Source organism: Phalangium opilio, unplaced genomic scaffold (assembly GCF_054372755.1).
Source record: "Phalangium opilio isolate 3A_F unplaced genomic scaffold, DU_Popi_V2 ptg000344l_1, whole genome shotgun sequence".
Classification (NCBI taxonomy): domain Eukaryota; kingdom Metazoa; phylum Arthropoda; class Arachnida; order Opiliones; family Phalangiidae; genus Phalangium; species Phalangium opilio.
Genome location: NW_028324227.1, coordinates 203,226 through 224,363, shown reverse-complemented (window position 1 = coordinate 224,363; position 21,138 = coordinate 203,226). Strand labels below are relative to the sequence as shown.

General features: G+C 38.8%; 3 protein-coding genes and 1 long non-coding RNA gene across 8 annotated transcripts; 2 read left to right on the top strand and 2 right to left on the bottom strand.

Moving 5' to 3' along the window:
- Positions 1-3,752: 3,752 nt before the first annotated feature.
- LOC149609885 (uncharacterized) lies at positions 3,753-6,072 on the bottom strand. 3 transcript variants are annotated; one of them, XR_016376922.1, is made up of 5 exons: positions 5,430-6,072; positions 5,312-5,357; positions 5,087-5,218; positions 4,891-4,928; positions 3,753-4,787 (listed from the first exon to the last, which is right to left on the bottom strand). It is a non-coding gene; the product is annotated as an uncharacterized LOC149609885 (long non-coding RNA). The 3 variants fall into 3 exon arrangements; XR_016376921.1 differs by having other exon boundaries at positions 4,710-4,928; XR_016376923.1 differs by having other exon boundaries at positions 4,710-4,928; positions 5,440-6,072.
- Positions 6,073-6,163: 91 nt separating this feature from the next.
- LOC149609884 (HIG1 domain family member 1A, mitochondrial-like) lies at positions 6,164-7,258 on the top strand. 2 transcript variants are annotated; one of them, XM_089860073.1, is made up of 3 exons: positions 6,164-6,282; positions 6,683-6,814; positions 6,869-7,258. In XM_089860073.1, exons 2-3 carry the CDS (start codon positions 6,718-6,720, stop codon positions 7,060-7,062), a joined length of 291 nt encoding a protein of 96 aa, XP_089716199.1. In that variant the 5' UTR covers positions 6,164-6,282; positions 6,683-6,717; the 3' UTR covers positions 7,063-7,258. The 2 variants fall into 2 exon arrangements, with proteins under 2 accessions (XP_089716199.1, XP_089716200.1); XM_089860074.1 differs by having other exon boundaries at positions 6,201-6,282; positions 6,715-6,814.
- Positions 7,259-7,976: 718 nt separating this feature from the next.
- Positions 7,977-18,421, top strand: LOC149609883 (uncharacterized). 2 transcript variants are annotated; one of them, XM_089860029.1, is made up of 19 exons: positions 7,977-8,127; positions 8,895-8,978; positions 9,269-9,391; positions 9,543-9,658; positions 11,575-11,681; positions 11,940-12,083; positions 12,191-12,266; positions 12,361-12,528; positions 12,859-14,860; positions 14,926-15,560; positions 15,634-15,846; positions 15,931-16,097; positions 16,206-16,338; positions 16,409-16,482; positions 16,558-16,803; positions 16,966-17,133; positions 17,204-17,369; positions 17,446-17,618; positions 17,683-18,421. In XM_089860029.1, exons 2-19 carry the CDS (start codon positions 8,924-8,926, stop codon positions 17,744-17,746), a joined length of 4,830 nt encoding a protein of 1,609 aa, XP_089716155.1. In that variant the 5' UTR covers positions 7,977-8,127; positions 8,895-8,923; the 3' UTR covers positions 17,747-18,421. The 2 variants fall into 2 exon arrangements, with proteins under 2 accessions (XP_089716155.1, XP_089716156.1); XM_089860030.1 differs by having other exon boundaries at positions 8,042-8,127; positions 8,667-8,978.
- Positions 18,422-19,606: 1,185 nt separating this feature from the next.
- LOC149609882 (lysM and putative peptidoglycan-binding domain-containing protein 2-like) lies at positions 19,607-21,044 on the bottom strand. The gene is made up of 3 exons (XM_089859976.1): positions 20,743-21,044; positions 20,227-20,549; positions 19,607-20,150 (listed from the first exon to the last, which is right to left on the bottom strand). The coding sequence occupies exons 1-3, from the start codon at positions 20,911-20,913 to the stop codon at positions 19,928-19,930; spliced, it is 717 nt and encodes a 238-aa protein (XP_089716102.1). The 5' UTR covers positions 20,914-21,044; the 3' UTR covers positions 19,607-19,927.
- Between the last annotated feature and the right edge of the window lie 94 nt (positions 21,045-21,138).

Below are 21,138 nucleotides of genomic sequence, written 5' to 3'. Positions count from 1 at the left end.
CCGAAAATAACCAAAAAACTAAATGTTATAAAAGTGGTCTTTGATTTCAGCTTCCAACCTAGGGTGACACCAGTTTATACTTCATACGTTTGCAACGTTAAGTTTCGATGGAATATTTTTTACGTTTTTTGTTAATTACAGCTCGTAATTAAGGTAATTAAAGAAGAAAATGATTTTTCCTGACTAATTTTAGAGTCAGGAATTTGAAAAAAAAGGATTTCAAAGCGGTACAGTGATATTTTTTTACACGTACTTAATTTTATACTGATTTGCAAATCACCATTCAATTCCTTGGTTAAAATTACCCCAAAATCAATATCGGTTTAATTATTATGGGCCTAATTAAAGTATTTATATGCGAAAACCATAACAGCCGTTCTAACGGTCTAAAAATGACAATTATAACTCTATCCTACACTTTACAAAATAAATAACCATATCGCACCAAAAAATGGCGATTAAAATTAATTAAACTATTTTTTAACGCCGATTAATGGGTTTTGAATTTTACAAATTTCGAGCATTGGCACCTAATGTTATTTTCCAATAGAGATTAATACTACATTTCCACTGTTACTACTTTGTTTAAAAAGAAAAAAAACCGACATTTCTTTGCCTCTGAAGTTCAGTTGACATTTATTATGACAGTGCTAGCAAAGGCAGAGAAGAATTACAAACCCCCATATGTTCACTAACTACTAGGGTTGACATAAATCATGGCATTTGGAACTGTGGTTGGGGGGTTGACAGACAGGGAAAAAACATGGAAAAAAGAAAAATGCCTAACCCCCACCACGGAGAATGAATAACCCTCCTTGCCCCCATTATAGCGATTTTACTTTACTAACCTTGCCTTGCCCCCACAACCCAGGCTCCAGCCTCCTTCTTTCTCACAACACTTTAGGAAGCGTCCACCCGGGAGCAGCACTGTAGCTTAATTTAGCCAATAGAGTAGTAGTATTCGGTATGGTCAAAATTCAAATCTGCGAGACCGCAACGGACGGTTCAACGGTTGCCGCATTGCATTGCCATTGTGCTTGCCTTTGTGCTTGCTTTGGCTTAGGGCGCGGTGCTTACTGCTTAGGGAAGTGAAGGTAACAAATAACTATTTCAAGAAATAACTATTGGACATTGGGATTATTTGATTCAGCGTTCACGAAGACAGGTTAGTAATTAATAATTACCTTCCTGGAGACACTTTCAGGTTAAAAATTAAAATTTTTTAATCGACCTTGGAACACTATCATTCAACTTCGCGCTCACTTAAATATGTAATTATTCGTGTAAATTTTCCATGTCATTGACTGTTACTATGATTATTATTATGTGATACAATGTGATGTATAATATTTTACTGTGATATCACTACTGTGATATTCTGAACTGTAAGGCTTATAGCCCTAGTTCGTAATAAACCATGAGCAAAAATGGTGGCTAAAGCACGTTACTAATTCCTAATTACTTTCCTAGAGATAAGTCTAGACTTTCAGGTTAAATTCAAACCTTCAATGGACCTTGCAAAGCTAGGTTAATTAATCATGATTACTTTCCTAGAGATAAGTCCATATTTTCAGGTAACCCTTCATTGGACGTTACGGAGCTATCTCTCATGGGTTCAGAAAGCTGGTTAATCATAACTACTTTCCTTGGAAAGTCTATGCTTTTAGGTTAAATTCAAACCTTCAATGGACCTTGCAAAGCTAGGTTAATTAATCATGATTACTTTCCTAGAGATAAGCCCATATTTTCAGGTAACCCTTCATTGGACGTTACAAATCTCTCATGGGTTCAGAAAGCTGGTTAATCATAACTACTTTCCTTGGAAAGTCTATGCTTTTAGGTTAAATTCAAACCTTCAATGGACCTTGCAAAGCTAGGTTAATTAATCATGATTACTTTCCTAGAGATAAGCCCATATTTTCAGGTAACCCTTCATTGGACGTTACAAATCTCTCATGGGTTCAGAAAGCTGGTTAATCATAACTACTTTCCTTGGAAAGTCTATGCTTTTAGGTTAAATTCAAACCTTCAATGGACCTTGCAAAGCTAGGTTAATTAATCATGATTACTTTCCTAGAGATAAGTCCATATTTTCAGGTAACCCTTCATTGGACGTTACGAATCTCTCATGGGTTCAGAAAGCTGGTTAGTCATAACTACTTTCCTTGGAAAGTATACTTTCAGGTTAAATTCAAACCTTCAATGGACCTTGCAAAGCTAGGTTAATTAATCATGATTACTTTCCTAGAGATAAGTCCATATTTTCAGGTAACCCTTCATTGGACGTTACGGAGCTATCTCTCATGGGTTCAGAAAGCTGGTTAATCATAACCACTTTCCTTGGAAAGTCTATGCTTTCGGGTTAAATTCAGACCTTCAATGGACCTTGCAAAGCTAGGTTAATTAATCATGATTACTTTCCTAGAGATAAGTCCATACTTTCAGGTAACCCTTCATTGGACGTTACAAATCTCTCATGGGTTCAGAAAGCTGGTTAATCATAACTACTTTCCTTGGAAAGTCTATGCTTTTAGGTTAAATTCAAACCTTCAATGGACCTTGCAAAGCTAGGTTAATTAATCATGATTACTTTCCTAGAGATAAGCCCATATTTTCAGGTAACCCTTCATTGGACGTTACAAATCTCTCATGGGTTCAGAAAGCTGGTTAATCATAACTACTTTCCTTGGAAAGTCTATGCTTTTAGGTTAAATTCAAACCTTCAATGGACCTTGCAAAGCTAGGTTAATTAATCATGATTACTTTCCTAGAGATAAGCCCATATTTTCAGGTAACCCTTCATTGGACGTTACAAATCTCTCATGGGTTCAGAAAGCTGGTTAATCATAACTACTTTCCTTGGAAAGTCTATGCTTTTAGGTTAAATTCAAACCTTCAATGGACCTTGCAAAGCTAGGTTAATTAATCATGATTACTTTCCTAGAGATAAGCCCATATTTTCAGGTAACCCTTCATTGGACGTTACAAATCTCTCATGGGTTCAGAAAGCTGGTTAATCATAACTACTTTCCTTGGAAAGTCTATGCTTTTAGGTTAAATTCAAACCTTCAATGGACCTTGCAAAGCTAGGTTAATTAATCATGATTACTTTCCTAGAGATAAGCCCATATTTTCAGGTAACCCTTCATTGGACGTTACAAATCTCTCATGGGTTCAGAAAGCTGGTTAATCATAACTACTTTCCTTGGAAAGTCTATGCTTTTAGGTTAAATTCAAACCTTCAATGGACCTTGCAAAGCTAGGTTAATTAATCATGATTACTTTCCTAGAGATAAGTCCATATTTTCAGGTAACCCTTCATTGGACGTTACGAATCTCTCATGGGTTCAGAAAGCTGGTTAATCATAACCACTTTCCTTGGAAAGTCTATGCTTTCGGGTTAAATTCAGACCTTCAATGGACCTTGCAAAGCTAGGTTAATTAATCATGATTACTTTCCTAGAGATAAGTCCATACTTTCAGGTAACCCTTCATTGGACGTTACAAATCTCTCATGGGTTCAGAAAGCTGGTTAATCATAACTACTTTCCTTGGAAAGTCTATGCTTTTAGGTTAAATTCAAACCTTCAATGGACCTTGCAAAGCTAGGTTAATTAATCATGATTACTTTCCTAGAGATAAGCCCATATTTTCAGGTAACCCTTCATTGGACGTTACAAATCTCTCATGGGTTCAGAAAGCTGGTTAATCATAACTACTTTCCTTGGAAAGTCCATGCTTTTAGGTTAAATTCAAACCTTCAATGGACCTTGCAAAGCTAGGTTAATTAATCATGATTACTTTCCTAGAGATAAGTCCATACTTTCAGGTTAAATTCAAATCTTCAATAGCCATTGAGACCATATAAAATGGTTGATTACTCCTTAAGTCAGGTACGTAATTTCTAATAATCATCCTAGAATAGGTTGAAAATCTCCTATGGACGGTTCGACCATTAATGATTCATGAAGGCTGGCCTTAAAATCTAATTAAGATCCTAGAGATACGGTGCACGTGCAGATAAAAATTAAGATCTTCCATGATTGAGGAGACCGTACAAGATGGTTAATTAAGGTCTCTACCGGAGTCTCTATGCTTACACGTGCAAATGGCAGACCACTTTTTACCTCTACCAAATCTACAGTGCCAGTGGAGCCCTTCAATATATGATAGGTTTCAAATTTTATGCAATGACTGGACGCTATATAATCAATGGATGGTTCATTGTTTATGAATTGTTAAATAAAAGCCTGTGTATTTTTTCTCTCAAACTAAAAGCTACAAAGAAGGCTAAAGGGTATAATGAGTTTTCTAAATTACATACAATTCACCCATGTGATAGTTATCTGCCCATATTAAAAAATTCGTTACAGTTCAATTATTCAAAATTATTAGAAACATTTCAACCACCTATGGGTGAAAATGCTAACCTAGATTTGATGTAAAGAAAGTATGTTATAATGTGGTGATATACACTTATGGTATTCACCTTTCTCCTAAATAATAAATGAAGGTATGGCCTAGTTCTTAAGATGCACTTTTATCTTAAAACTAATGGCTATTACTAGGCCTAATACTCGAGACTTGAATCCCCAAAATTTGCGTATTGAGCCTTAGCCACACCACCGCCACCTAGAGTGGCGGTGGCCACACCGGCAAGCCTATTCCCAAATATGACTAGAAACAATTTAAAAACTTCATCTTGTAAATAGTATCATTTCTAAAATATTTTACTTCATTAATCACGTTAAAAGTTCATAGAATAATTCCATCTGGAGACTGGAACTCTATGGAGAAAAACGTAGGTAAGAAAATTTAATAAATATCATTAACGAAAAATGAATTTTCAATAAAAAAAGGCAGCTGGAACATTTCCCATAGTAATCACACCTTTGTTTACATATAAGTCACTTCGTTGACTTCGAGGGCTGGTATAAATGAACAAATAAATACTCCGTTAGTCTTATATGGGATAGGTATGATAGGTTTGGTTTGGTCTCTCAAGCCAAATTCCATTGGGTGCTCGCGGAGCGCTCCCATGGAGCAATAAAGCCAGGAGATCCTGATTCTGGAAACTACTACTCACTTTTATTGCGCTCTGGGAGCATCCAAAGGAATTCGGCATTAATATCAGGGTTGACCGAAGTCCAAGAGGAAAGATATTAGGACATATCCACGTGCAAAGCTGACGGATTCATATTCGTTCTATACGTATATTCTAAAAAAAAAACACTCGTGTTGGTGTGATCGCTTATCAGTGATTTTGAAAAAAGCGGCCAAGAACAAATGTTGAAAGAAAAATAACAAGTACCTATGGCTCCATCTGCCATGCCTTAATCTATATTTATTCCTTATACCTAGTTTAAACAAAAACTTAATTCCTCAAAATATTTCATCTAATATATTTACTATGAATTAAATAAACATACAATACTTTACTTTTCGATTAAATATTATATGTAAGATGTTTCCATGCCTTAAATTACAGGTTAAAAAGGACTCCAATTCGTAGCCTACGTGATTCGAGAAGTGATTATTTTACCACGAACCTTGGCTCCCGTGTTTACAGGTAGTTTAACGAGAGGTCTCTGCTTGGAAGATTAATGTTATATATTTTATTTAATGCTTCCCTCCTTGCTTTTCCAGCCTACATACCATTTTCCAGCCTACATACCATTTTCCAGCCTACATACCATTTTCCAGCCTACATACCATTTTCCAGCCTACATACCATTTTCCAGCCTACATACCATTTTCCAGCCTACATACCATTTTCCAGCCTACATACCATTTTCCAGCCTACAGACCATTTTCCAGCCTACATACCATTTTCCAGCCTACATACCATTTTCCAGCCTACATACCATTTTCCAGCCTACATACCATTTTCCAGCCAACAGACCATTTTCCAGGCAATGGTTGAGTTGGCCTTTCGATACAAAGACTTTTTAAAAATAAAATTAGCCACTCCTCAAACCACACTAGGCTCCGCCCAAAAAACCTCTGTTTCTGAATTTTCCTACTGCAGAACAATGGGCTGGCCTTATAAAAAGTTGGCCTAGCGGTACCATAGTTGGCCTAACGTGAGGTTGGCCTTTCGGTTAGTTTACCTTAGGTTGAGTTGGCCTTTCGATACTCAACCCTCTCCAATGTCTACCCCCCTCCCCGAGTTTCCCTCCAATCACTGTCTAGTATTTGGTTACGTCTTCTCAGCTCGAGCACGGTAAAGTCTTTTTCCTAGGCTGTCCTCGTCGAAGGCCGGTGTTTTACATCGTTCGTGAAGTAAGTTCGATTTTAATTATTATTTTATCTTAATTACTGCTTAAATTCGCTTCTAAAGTGTTTAAATCGAGTCTTACTTGATGTATATAGGCCTATATTTAAATCTAGTAGGCTTGGCCTACTGATCCACTGCCCTATCCGCTAAGCCTCGGTCGTATTTGATACATTGTGTAGTGTTGTGTAACAAGTTCCCAAGGTCAAAAAGCCGTAAAGATGAAAGGGTTAATTTAACTTGTTTAAAGGCCCGTTTTATTTAGAATAAGGAATTTAAGATTTACTTTTAGTTTAGGGTTAGTTATAGGCGTTGTTAGCGGACGCGTAATGCCCGTCAAGGGCAAAGATTTGTAAAAATAACCTAACTGATAAGGTTTTATCACTTTTCCCCCGATAACCTTTCTAGCATACTCACTAGCAAATATTTGCTATAATTAGAAAATGGCTGATCAAAAGCCGGTCTTGGAGGAATACAAACTCGAGTCTCAATCTGATCGACTCAGTCGTAAGACTAAAGAAGCTCCATTTATGGCCATTGGTAGGTTGTTATAATTCATTATGGTCCGTAAGTAATTGAAACCTTTTATCTTAGGCTTGAGCGGGTGCGCCTTGGGCGTCTTGTACGGCGCTTACAAGTACAAGTACAGAGGCAACATGACCACTTCCATGTACTTGATGCAGTTGAGAGTGGGTGCCCAAGGAACCGTGGTGGCTTTCTGCACAATTGGAGTACTTTATTCCATGTATAATTCCTTTTTTAAGAAGCCTAGCGCGTCAGAGTCTTAAATGACATGAAATGAAAGACTCCCTCCCAAAAATTTAATAGATTTCTTATTTATTTTTGTCTAAAAGTCCAATTTCTCGCTTTTTAGTTGTATATTTGATGTTATTGTTAATGTTATATGATGTTAACTGCCAGAATGGATGTTTTAAAAAAACCCATTTCCACCACAACCATTAAAATATAAAATGTTAAAGCCAATTGTCTCTTCTTCTTTTTATTTTATTTCTACTTCAAATTTTGATCCAGATAACCTTGATGTCCTTTAATATTTAACTCTTTCTTTATTTATTTTGGGAATGTACAACTGTTCTTTAGCAATCTCTTGTAGCAAAATACACAGTTGTTTTGGCAAGCTCAGGGATTTAGGAAAGTCGCCAAAAAGGATCCCTAGCTCTGTAATTCCTGTAAGTAAGACTGAATAATAGTTTCACCATCACTGTGTTCTTGAAAGAACTCCCCCCCCCCAAAATCCGGGGGAAAAAAAAAGGGGGGGGGCTAAGCCATGGTAGCTTATTTGGTACTAATAAGTTAGGACTGATATATATTTATTTCTAATTTATTAGTGTTTCTAAAAATATTTAAGATATTTTATTGTAAGCCTAATTAAAAATTAGGCTTAAAGATAAATGACTTGTCAGAGTTGTTGCCTAATAGCTGGGTGTTTAGTCAGTGATTCTGTTTTTAATTGGTGGTAGGTTGTTTAGTCATTTGGAGACGCCAGCCAAGGAAGGTTGTGTCTCATCTTCGTACTTGAAATCTTATTTCGAGACTTTCGGAAAAAGTTATTTTAAGATTTTTTTCCCTGGAAGAAACATAGCGGCGGCGGCCGGCTAGCAGCCATTGACATTTCCCGGGTGCCTTTTTTACTTTGGCGGGAAAATATCTCGCGCAATCAGCTGGTTTTTAGATTACCACATCGGAGCTGTCGACCAATCAAATGGCTGGCGAATACGCCTCGCGCTCGCGGCCTTCCGGGTATTAAGCAGTCGGACTCAGGAAACGCGTTCGCGAGTTAAGTGGATTTAAGTGCGGATTTCACTTGGATTATTGGATTAATTAACGACTGGGTAAGTCGAAATTTCACTTCTTCGTTTTGTTTGTTAGTATCGGTGTAGCTTTAGTTCTAACGATTGATGTGAAGCCGATAAGTTATATAATTTGCATTTTGGAAGCCAAGGCTTAGTGTATGAAACCGATCTATGTATGTTGCAATTTTTCTTTATTTTTTTTAAAGAGAGAGTAGGCAAGAGCATGGTTACTGACAAATTAGAGGTTTATTTTTACCATTTCTTTGAAAAAAAAAAAAGATTTATTTTTCCAAAATTTATGATTTATTATTTTAAAATTATGTCCTGTAGTGTAAATAGTACAAACCATACAGCGGGTCTGTCTGATTATATAATAGATTAGATTTGTCGTAGTTAAAACTTTAATCTAACTTTATGTTTTAGTGTTACTATTATAATTTATTAGCTTTAAATGTCTACGATTAGCTAATTACATTTATGCGTTGTCAAGATAATGTTGCATGAGAGAGCCAAAATTGATACCATAATTCGCATTAACATTGCCTCAATTTAATTTAAATATCTTATAATTTTGGTAGTGTTGTGACAGTTACAGTGTCGCGTTATTGAGAATGATGTATGTTTACTTTAAAATTTGTGTTGTTTATTGAGAAAATGAACTATACCGCGACTTTTAAATGCCCAATGTTGAACCCTTTTTCGTGTAAAAATTGTGAACTTGTACCTCTTATGTTGTGAATAATTAACGCGTGACGTGCGTAGTAATAACTAGTTAACGTCGTCGAATTTTAAACCATCCTTTCAAGGCGCGCATGTTGGATATTGTAAAAATACCATGGCTTCGTCCACTCACTTATCGGTAATTGATAAAATCAACCAAGACGTTGCAGGTGCGAATTTGAAAATTAAAAAACCTCCCTCCCTAACGCTTGTTTAATTAACTCTGGCTTTTCCTCCCAATTTAAATATAAACGCTTAGTAAGATACGTTCCATAAGTTTGTCACCGGTTACTGAGAGCTTCTGGTCAGGCTTAAGACGTACGGACTAAATAGGAAGATGGACTGCGAAACCGCGTGTAGTTCTGCTCTCAGTAACATTCCATAAGTTGTGTGTCATACTTACGGAACATTTCTTATAAACTTCCGAGAGTACTAATAAGTTTTTCTTCAAAAATTGAAGAGTGCGTCACTTTATTGAAGAATCAGTTTGAAGAAAATGATAAATATCCGATTTCGGACGAAAGTTTAACTTTGCAAAGATTTTGCGCCAAATTAGAATTTCTTTTGCTTCACGATATCAAAGGTACGATAATGATAGCCCCGCCCCCACCCCGTCTCCTCCCCTCCTCGTGTTCTTCTATTTTTAACAACGTTTCGCCGAAACTTGGCGAGAACAATAAAGCGTAGATTGAATTTAGGGTTGAGGAAATAATCAGGAGTCCCTTTTTAAACAGAAAAATCATCAGTTCTCGGAGGCAAAAAAAGTTACTGGGACTATTTTTGCCAATGTTTGTCCAATTCGAGAAAACAACCCCACGATGGCGTGCGCTTTGTCAAACTTAAATCGGAGGTAACACCCCCCTCCCCTCCCCTCCCCCCTTCTTGTCCTGTTATACTTTTAAACGAGCTTCAGTTTGTACAAATCTGGAAATATATTTTGAATTTTCCGAGGGGCTAATCACTCTCGTAGTTTCCGTACACCGCTGACTGATTATAATGAGTAATCATTTAAACACTGTCAAAGACACGAAAAATTACGCGAAATCCCTTTAATCAGGGCCCCCAAAGGTCCTATAATTCCTATAAATTCATATATTTTTAAAACTGTCCAATAAAATCCTATAATTTTGGCTAAAATCGCCAAAAATCCTATTGAAAAACCAGGACTCGGGTCTAAAAAAAAATAATAGAATTGGGTTGGTTAGCTAACTTGTTAAAAATAGATAGGTATAGGGGGGGGGGGGGCAAATAGGACCACAACATATCCAAAGGAGATCCCCGTATCTCTAGTAGAAACAGAGTTACGAGCCTCCAAAGTATAGTCTAATGCTATTCCTATGGAGGGGTTTGTTTGTTTACGTTTTGCTTAATTACTCGGCCCCTGTTTGTCGTAGCCCTAAGTTTATAGTATGGTTGGATGGGGGACAAATTGAACTATAACATACTCAAAGGACATCCCCGTATCTCTAGTAGAACCAGAGTTACGAGGCTCCAAAGTTGGGTCTAATGCAATTCCTATGGAGGGGTTGTTTGTTTACGTTTTCCTTAATTACTCGGCCCCTGTTTGTCGTAGCCCTAAGTTTTTAGTACGGTTAGATGTGGGACAAATTGGACTATAACATACTCAAAGGACATCCCCGTATCTCTAGTAGAACAAGAGTTACGAGACTCCAAAGTTTATTTTCAAAAATCAAAAGTAACCTAATAACAATAAGTGAGACAAAAGATGAGTTGACGACGATATTGAGGTAGCCTCAAGTTTAAAGTATCCTTGTATGGGGAGCAAAGAGTACTATAACATATCCAAAGGAGATCCCCGTAGCTCCAATAGAACAAGAGTTATGAGCCTTTAAAGTTCAAGGTTAAAAATCAAAAGTAACATAATAACAATAAGTGAGACGATAACCAAGTTGACGAGCATTTTGCTTAATTACTCGACCCCTGTTTGTCGTAGCCCTAAGTTTTTAGTATGGTTAGATGGGGGACAAATTGGACTATTACATACTCAAAGAGCATCACCGTATCTCTAGTAGAACCAGAGTTACGAGCCTCCAAAGTTTAGTGTAATGCTATTCCTATGGAGGGTGTGGTTATGAACATTTTCCTTAATTACTCGGCCCCTGTTTGTAGTAGACCCAAGTTTTTAGTATGGTTGGATGGGGGACAAATAGGACTATAACATAGTCAAAGGACATCCCCGTATCTCTAGTAGAAACAGAGTTACGAGCCTCCAAAGTTTAGTGTAATGCTATTCCTAAGGAGGGGGGTTGTTTTTGAACATTTTGCTTAATTGCCCGGCCCCTGTTTGCGGTGCTGGTTCTTTAAAAATATTTTAGTGTCCTATATAAGCCTATAATTCTGGAAAACCGTCCTATATAAGCCTATAATTCTGGAAAACCGTCATATAAAATCCTATATTTCCATCAAAATATACCTATAAAGTGATTGACCCCTCGGAATTTTGTGGCGCGCGGTATTTGAATTGTCCTGAGAAAAGTTTCGAGTTCTCAACCAGATCTTTAAGATCATCAAAAGTAGTGTTACAAAATTCTAAAAATAGCCTGGGAATTTTTTTTCGGAAATAAATAAATGCGCCGTTATCGTTGATATCAGTATATCAATAGGGCTTTTTAAAATGTTTGTCTAAAAGCGACTCAATTTGTTTGTCGCGGTGGGGGGGGGAATTCCAGATTCGTGCACTCTGAGTTACTCGCCCCACGCAAACAATTAAGAAGAATTGAGTGAGGAGGAATTTTTGTATCTTAGTTAAAAAGTACGCGTGGTCGTGGTCGAGCCTTCCTTCGCTTTTGTCTCAGTCAAGGTTGTTTGGCCGATACTTTGCAGTTCTGTTTCGATCAGACTAAAATAACTAGGTAAGAATTACGAGCCCCCCACCCCACCCCCGGTCAAATTTATCAAAATCAAGATAGGGATTGAGGATTGGTCAAAAGACAGACCGTTTGCCAAAGGGGGCTCGCGCCCCCCCCCCGCGCTAAGGCGTATTAACAATAATAAAGGCGCTACGTCGTCTTGAAGATCTTCAATTTTATTTTTGATTTTGAGAAATTTCGTCCGAAAGGAGTAGCGTTTGCGGCTGCGCGGTGGGTGTTTTATCAATTTGATAATTGCAGTGATTGGTATAACGAAAAAGGCATTCCTTGTAATAAAGAGAAATGGTCTTCTCTCGTTTCGTCTCTTTACGAATTGAACGACATTCATTTTGACTTGACACCCGATTGTTACGGGCTCGATGTCTCTTGGCCCACCTTTTCAAGGTATAAGACTGAGATGGCGGACGCTAATTAAGACGCCTCCCTCCCTCCCTCCCTCCCTCCTACTCTAAGAATTAAGAATCTTTTCTTTCGACTCGGTCTTCATTCAGATCAAAGAGCTTCGACAGCCGTCTCAGCTGGCACCCTCCCAGTAGAAGTATCAGCGTTTCTAGTTTAAATTCTCAGGTACATACATTGACGCTCCAGAGCCCGCCCTTTTCTTTTCGTTTCTTTGGGGGTTTTACGATTAAACGCGTCTCGTCTTTCGCCAAACACTTAGAGCGAGGGGCCGGTTACTTACCCGACTGACGACGAGAGAAAGGAAAGTTCCGAAATGGAACAAAAAATCTACGAGCTTTGTCAGGCTGAGGCCGATTTGTACGAGAGTAGACAAAGAAACGTTGAAATGTTAAAGAAAGAGGCCAAGTTGTTGAAAGAAATTGAAGAGGCACGTTTCTATTTGCTAGTCCTTTTACGGCAGTACGTGTCGTGAAATATCCTGTGGTTTATATTGGCTATGAAATAGAAAGCTAGTTCAGTTTTCAAACGCGACAGCCCCAAAATAGGACCGTAATTAGGAAAGATATATCTGTTTGTTTGGAAGAATGAGAGACTGTCCGACCCCCTCTTCTTTCTTTACCCAGCACCCGCTATGCTAAGACGGCCGTGGTTCGTCCCACGGTCCGAACAGCCCCTATAAGCCGATATTTCACGAAACTCGAGTCCTTTTGACGTAGTGCCGAGTTAGCTTTTAACAAATTTCAATTGTCGCGTATAGTTAAAAAGGGCCGTAGAAACGGCCAAGGAAGAAGGCGAATTGAAGCTCGAAAAGGTGGTAGAAGAATACGCCAATAAAGCCGAGATTTTGTCCATTCAAAGCGCCAGTCGCGAGGATTATTTTAAAGAAGCCGAAACGTCGGCAAACGACAAAATCGCCACTCTCGAAGACGAGAAATCTCGATTCCAAAACCAAATACTCGATCTCGAGAAGCGAATTGACGAATTGGAAACGGAGAGAAGGCGAGCCCAAGAACGATTCGACCAAAAGTTGACCGTCTTCCGAAATGAGAATGAAAAATTAGAAGGAGAATTGTTAAAGGCGAAAAGCCAGTGCGCCGAAACGTCCAGCGGACTCGTGTCTATGACGGAACGAGCGGGCTCCTTAAGCGCCCAACTCCTTAAAACACGAGAGGATTTGGAGACGGTGGGCCGGGCCAAAGCGGAATTGCTTCTGAAGTTAAACGCCTTCGAAGACGCCAAGCGCCTGATGGAGGAATTGAGCTCGGACAAAGAAAAGCTTACGACGGAAATGAAACGCCTGAAAAACGAGTTGAAAAACCAATCTGAGAAACTGGAAAAGAACGACATCGTGATGGAGAAACTTGGCGAAGAGAAGGAAATGTTAGAGAGTCGCGTCAACCAGCTCTATCAAACGATCACCGAGAAAAACTTGGAAATGGACGGACTAAGAAACGAATTGACGGAAGAACGTCAACGTTTGCTTGGCCAGGTCGCTGATTTGGAACGAGTAAACAATGGCTTGAAAAAGGAAATGAAGAGGAAGAATCCCCTCGACTCTCGAAATGAACGACAATCGGAATTGGAGGAAGTTAACTCGAAGCTGTCGACCTTCGAACAATACGGATTTCTGTTGACCCCTCTTATCAACCAACACGAGATAAGCGTCAATCGCCTCTATCAAAATATTGACATTCTCTACGATATTAGTCAAAAGCTAAAAACGGAGATGAAAACTTTGACGCTCTCCATGCGCAGGTTAGCTAATTGCAGTAATAGTCACCTCGAGTTTCCTTCCCTAAACCACGAGGACGATAACGACCAGGACTCCGGGACCGCCGCCCGTCTCCTTCCCAACGAGTTTAAACGTACCAATTCGGTGCCCGCCGTCGTGGCGACCAACGACAATTTCCCATTGGTTAATTGCATGAACATTTTGGGCGCGACGCTCGATTCGATTTCTCGTAAAAAGGACGATATCGAAGCCGTCGTCAAAACTTGTCAAGCTTTCTGTACCGACATGAACAATTTCGCCGAGGAAAGGGAGCGGAAGTTAATGGCGAAAACCATCAAACTGCGTCACACCAAGAACGTCGTCGCTTGCTTGGCCAAGGAACACAAAAAAATGCAATCCGCCGAAGCCATTTTGAAGTTTGAATTGCAGGAAAAGAGAAAATTGCTGACGAAATTGAGACACCAGTTGGAAACGACGCGCGAGGAGTATAGTCGAGTCAGGCTCAAGAATTTGGAGTCCGAAGTTGAGTGGCAAAGTTTACGGGACGATTTCGCCAGCAGAAGGAAGCAACCCAGCGAGGAGAGTGGCTTTGTCGAGGAAACGGTCTCCGAGTCCTCCACCTCAAATTCCATTACCGTCCTCGAGTCCGTACCCGAGAATTCTTGTCCAGATCTGGTCGTGACGCCTGAAGACGCTCCGCCTTCTCCCACTGGCCCCCAAGTTGAGGGAGTCGAAGGAGTCGGCGACGTCCCCGAGGCGCCTGCTCCTCCCAGATCGAGACTGGATATCCTAGAGGAGCAGTGCAATATGTTGTATTTTACGCTATTAAGCAGTTCCAAACGCAGCGAAATACTGGAACAGAGGCTAGAAGCCATTTTGGGGGTCCGGAGCCGAGAGGAGAACTCGGTCTCCTCGGAAGACAGTGCCTGCGCCTGCGCCGCCAGTAGCGAAGCCGCTCCCGTTAGCGAATCGTCCGATTTCTTAGTCGAGGACGCTTCCGAAAGTGACCACGATATTCCGCCCGTTGGTAAGTACCCGCCTCGGATGGCTTAGTCTCCCCAAATCGATTACTTAGCAGCCGATTACTTCTAGACGAGGATGACGTGACGATCGAAGACCCGACTACTTCCGCTATCCCCGTTTGGAACCAAGACGAAAATTTGGAAGACGGTTTAGCCACCACCAATTTCTCGCGTTCCTCGCGATACGTCGATGACGTAGCTGCGTCAATTGAAACCGGGGAACTTGAAAATGATTCGACGACTGATCTCGGAGAAGACTGCAGCCTCCTGAGAAAGAGAGCCCGAGATAGTATCGTGGCCAAGCTGAAATCCGAACGAAAAGCGTTCCAGGCCCGAGAAGCTGAACTGCAAAACGAGGTGACGCGTTTGGAAAATGAAATGACAATTTTACGAGAGAAAAACGCTTCGGATTCCACCAAGGATAAAGATTTTAAGAAAAGGGCCGAATTTATTTTTCGTCAGGAACGGGATGGCTTCGTTAATAAACTGCAAAAAGCCAGTCAGGAGTATACCGAGTTGCAAAAAGTGGTGGAAGACGCCAGGAACCAAGTCCAGCTAAAGAACGAACAGTTACTAGAAGCCAGCGCCGAAATAGTCCAGTTGAAAAGGCAATTTTCCGAAAATGAAACTTCCTTAAATCAGCGAGTTTCCTCTTTACAATTCCAGCTGAGCACCGAAGCCCTGAAATTCGAAAGAGCTCTAAAAGTACTTAATTTAATATAAGCCGAAATTGGAGCCTAAATTCTTAAAGACGATCCTTCTATCGCGCGACTTTTAGCATTACACTGGTCAAGAAGCGACCATTTTGGAAATGAGAGAGAAAATGAACGAACAAGAACGGCTGATTTACTCCTTGGAGGAAGCCTTGGGCGAAATCAAAGAGGAGCGACGGGACGAGACGGAGCGCCGTGGACAGGAACTCGAAGATTTGCGACTTTCCTTGGCTACCCGCGACGAGGAATGTTTAGTCCTTAATGAAGAATTGAAAGCCGTAATTAATTAATTAATTATTCACCCCCTCCCTCCCCACCCCTGGAAAGGGGAAAATAATTCATTTAGTTGTTCGCTAATTAAGATGACGATTGAATTAAACGAGTTGAAGAAATATTCGGAACAAGTGGAAGAACAAGCGCATAAAGTTGAACACGGATATCGAATGAAACTCGAGGAGTTGAATGACGAAATTTATCAATTAAGGTCCGATAATGAGGAATTGAAAAAGCAAATTATTAAATTAACGCGGTAAGATCAGTTCCGGGGGTCGCTACATTTACATTTATTTAGCGACCCCGCGATGGGGTTAACCCCGTGTCCGGATAACTGACCAGTCTTTGTTTACTTTGGTAAAAGGGACAAGGACTCTCTGTGGAAAAAGAGCGAGCACTTGTCCAACTCTTTGGCCCCGGGAGATCGTTGGCTCTCCGATAAGGAGGTGACCGAATGCATGCGATGCAAAGCGACATTCTCTTTCACTTTGAGAAAGGTTCGAAGAAGAAGCCCCACTTTTAGCTTAAACAAATGAATTGGTTTGACGGTTGTTTCCCCTTTATTAGCATCACTGCCGCCTGTGCGGAGGCATCTTTTGCCACGGTTGTTCCGCTTATTGGATCTTGACGGCGGCGAGCAGGTGGCTAATCTTCCCGCTTTTATTGAGTTCGGCTTTTGAGATTATTCGTTGGGACAAACTCTTTTCACTTTACAGTCGCAGATCGCGAGCCTGCCAACTCTGTTTCTCGCAATACGAAGGCAAGCGAAGCGGCCATCTCCTCCTGGACCCGACCGCCGAGACAGGCCGCCGCCGCCCTTCCACCACCTCCAGCTCCATCAATGGCGCTCACGACTCCACGGACTCGGAGAGTATCGACTCCTCCTCGCAACTCGGGGCCGGCGCCAGTGCCAGTGCCACTTTCGAACCGGGATCGTGTCGCGAAGCTTCCGAAAATATGGAGTGAGTCCACTAAGTTAGTCGGCCGAGGGGATGGGATAATTGGGAGAGTGCGAGCCGCCCAGGGGCGCTCGAAACTAAATAAGACGCCTTTAAAGATGGGATGGGCGGGCGCTTCAGGGTGCTATATATCAATCGAGGTGGTAATCTTTAATGGTTGCGCAGAATCCAAAATAGCGTCTCCCCGTCGTCGGATTTAAACGTGGATACGAATAAAGCTAACGAAATGGCCAGCGAGTTTGATATCATTTCGGACGAAGAGATAACTCGCTCGCTTTCCGCTTGCAGTCCTTACAGCCCAGTTCCTAGTCCCAGTGATAAGCCTTCCTCCGAGTGAGTCTAGCGAATCTTAATTGGCTTAATTTCATTTATTTAATCAATTAATTAATTTCATTTATTAAAGCGTCAAATCTAGTAGCGTGACTAAAACGATCGAGGAAATTTTGACGGCCGGTCTTGAAGGATTCAAATCGGACGTTTGGGTCAACGCCGGTTCTTCTTATCGAGTACCTTTACTAATCGAAGAAAGCGGAGTGGCCATCACGTGGGAGTTCACAGCCACTCCCAAGGTAACGCCCCCGTCCCCGCCCCCGAACATTTTAATATTTCACCTTTAATAATTTGACACCCTTTTCTCTTTTTAAGAGTATCGCGTTTTCCGTCATTTACAAAGAAGCTAACGAAGACAAAACGGCGGCTGTGGAAGATGTCCTACTCAAGACGAAAAAAGTCAATTCTGTCCATACACCCGTTCAAGGTCGACTCGTGGCCAAAAATCCTGGTTTATACGTTCTGTTATTCGACAATCGGTACTCGAAGTAAGTCCAGAATGCTTTTTTTTTTTCATCAAGCATTATTGTAAGCTTTAACATTTTTCTTTAGGTTTCTGGCGAAAAAAATTACGTATACTCTTAAAATAGAACACAAACCTCAAAATAATAACTAAATTATATCTTTTAAATTAATTAACTTTTTCCCCATAATCTTCATTTTAATTAAGATTTTTTTTAATTAAAATTATTTAACTACCAAACGACGAACGAACGAAACCTCGCTATTTGAAATTAATTAAAAAGAATCTACCTGATATTTTATTCCATTCCCTCTCCCCCCCCTCCCCCTCTCCCCCCCCTCCCCCTCTCCCTCTCCGTGTCCTATATTTATTTTTTACGAATCTCATATCGTGTAAATTATCTTGTAAAAAACCAACCAATTTAATAATTAAATTTAAATTTAGCATTATTCAATTCATTTTGTAAGTAATTACAATCGGAAGATTCAATTCCTTATAATAAATTAATAATTAATATTAATTTTAATTGATTAATTATAAAGAAGAAGCGATAGGGTTTGAAGGCGACTTTTTATATAAAAACAAATACAAAATTAAATAAAGTAAATACAAAGATTAAGATTTAAATATTATATATATTAAAAAAAGAAATTAATGGATATTTTTAATCTCCAAAATTAATTAAGACAAAAGAAAGTTAATTAACAGAAAGGATTAAATACAAAAGATGAAACGAATTAATTTAATTTGATAATACAATGGTCCTACATTGTATCATCTTTCGATGCTTTTTTTTAAGTAAAAACGTTTCTCTCTCTCTCTCTCTGATATATCCGAGTTGTTTGTGCCGCGTAATTTGATCCTATTTTGATTCTTGAATCCATTTCAACTCCAAAATAACCTCCTCCGTTACTCCGTACTGCTCCGTAACACTAACAGTAAGTACTATAACTCTGTACTTTAGACCACCTAGTTGAGCTCATTAAGCCTAACTTTTGTTGTCAACGTGGCCACGCGAACCGTCGCCATTTTGGATTCGGAATGGAAATTTCCTGTTTAGTAAGTAGACGACGCAAATATCTTAAAGTTGGGTTGAGCTCGTTAAGCCTAACTTTTGTTGTCAACGTGGCCACCGGCCGCCATTTTGGATTCGGAATGGAAATTTCCTAAGTTGACTAAGCAGACGACGCAAACATCTCCCTTTCTTTAAAGACAACGTGTTATTTTCAGTTTATTTACACCAAAAAATTATAAATTTCGGAGAAACATAACATTTTCCCTAAAAACTAAATATTTAAATATTCTAATTATTTAGTGACAATCATTTATATTTATATACAGCGAAACTAATTAATATTTAACTTTTTAAAGGTTGTTTTTGCGCTTCTTCTGAGATATGTTTTCTTAAACAACATTCGGGATATTTATTTGTTTATCCTATAAACTAAATTGAAATACTTCTAATACTCTTTATCTCTCTCGGTCTCTCATCTATCTCGAGAGTTCAAAGGCCATAGGTCAATCAAAAAATCGCGTAAGTACTTGACTTGACTTTTTACTTTTGTTTTACATTATTAAATCGAGTTCTCAAGTTTAATTAACATTTTACGGCGAAAAATAAACGGAAGTTTAAAAATTTTATAAACTTTTAAAAATAAAAAAAAAAAAAAAATAAAAAAAAAATAAAATAAAAAAAAAATAAAAAAAAAAATAAAATAAAAAAAAAAATAAAATAAAAAAAAAAAATAAAAAAAAAATAAAAAAAAAAAATAAAAAAAAATAAAAAAAAAAATAAAATAAAAAAAAATAAAAAAAAAATAAAATAAAAAAAAAAATAAAATAAAAAAAAAAAATAAAAAAAAAAAATAAAAAAAAAAATAAAAAAAAAATAATAAAAAAAAAATAAAAAAAAAAATAATAAAATAAAAAAAAATAAAATAAAAAAAAAAATAAAAATAAAATAAAAAAAAAAATAAAAAAGACAAGTTTTTACAGAAAGTTTAAAAAACAATTGGTGGCTTAAATATATTTTATTTAATAAACTTAATATTATATATATATTAATTAAATTTAATCTCATCAGGGGCAGAGTTTTTACGCTTCTTTCGTAATTAGTATTTGAATCAGATCCCTTTAAATCTATTTGTTAAAATTAACCGAGGATAAAAAAGATAATAATTGTGGGTTGCCTAAGAAGGTGAAAAAAATGTTTTTCACTCGAAACCTTGATTAACCACTCGTTTTATAGGCACAGGAATCACGCTATTTGTGTGTGTGTATTATTTCGTTTGTCTCTACGGTTGTTATTTTGAAAAGCCTACAACGAACGACATTTCATAGTTCAAATATTTCGTCTTGTTCTCTTTCTAATCTTTTGAGGGAGGAAACGACTTTTCTTCCTTGAGTCATGACAACGGGAACTTGAGGCGTCACGCCACCGCAATCCGTCGCGTCATCCGCCGCCGCGTAAGAAGAATGCTTGTAACCGTTTTCTTTGTAATGACGCGAGGAAGGCGGGTACCTCCAAGCCACCGGTTCGTTTATTTCATCCCTCGTTCTGGAAACATTCGATACTTAATTAGTTAGTAAATTGAAGTTTAAGAAGAAGAAGAAGAAGAAGAGAAGGCACTTACAAAGTGGAATGATCTAATTGTTTAACTTTGTTTCTCGTTTGCGCGATGGAACTGTCAATGCGAATTAGAAAATCTTCCATGCTTTCCTCCCGTTGTTGGCTTTCTAAGGAATTATTATCAAAGAGTTCCGAGGAAGGAGCCTGGCTTTCTTCCCCCCCGCTTTGTTTTCTACGCGTAGTTTTAGTAGGACTAGTGGCGGGCGTTCCCGTTTCGGATGAATTAGGAGAGACCGAGAAATCATTTGGCACGGGAATAGAGAGTTGAGTTCGAAGGAACAAACTATCGGTAGTCCATAGTTTATTGGTACGTTTAATTTCCTCCATCTTTAAGATAAAAAAAATGAATTTAGATGAAGAAATCGTCTACCAGACAGTTGGCGACCCTGATCTATAGCTCGGGGAGTTATCTTGATCCCATTTTAATCTGATCTTGAATACTAATCGCCGTTACTTAACTTACCAGGCCGCCGCTTTTTTACGCAACTTTTCAAAGGCTTAAGAAGTGCGAAAAACTTACCGTTACGCCGTATCTTAGGGCCAAGCCCTGTAACGTATCTGTCGGTTGGACAGTGTGTTGAATTATTTTCTCTTTTCTAGGCAAATTTTTGGACGTACTCCCGTATTTACTCTTTTGTCTAGCAAATTGTCCTAAGTATCGCCTTTCCCCATCCGATGACGAACTCGCCATTTTAAAAAGTGCAGCGAGAGTGCATTCGACAAAATTCGCGGATTGAGGGAAATCAACGGGGGTCACAATATCACGTGGTACACAAATTAGGACTAGAAATAAGTACCTTACCTCCGAAGGTGTTACGCTTAAAATAGTTATAAGATTAAAAAATACTTAATAATAATAATAATAATAATATTTATTTCGCAAAAATAATTCGCTGGCAACCACAGAGGCAAGCCT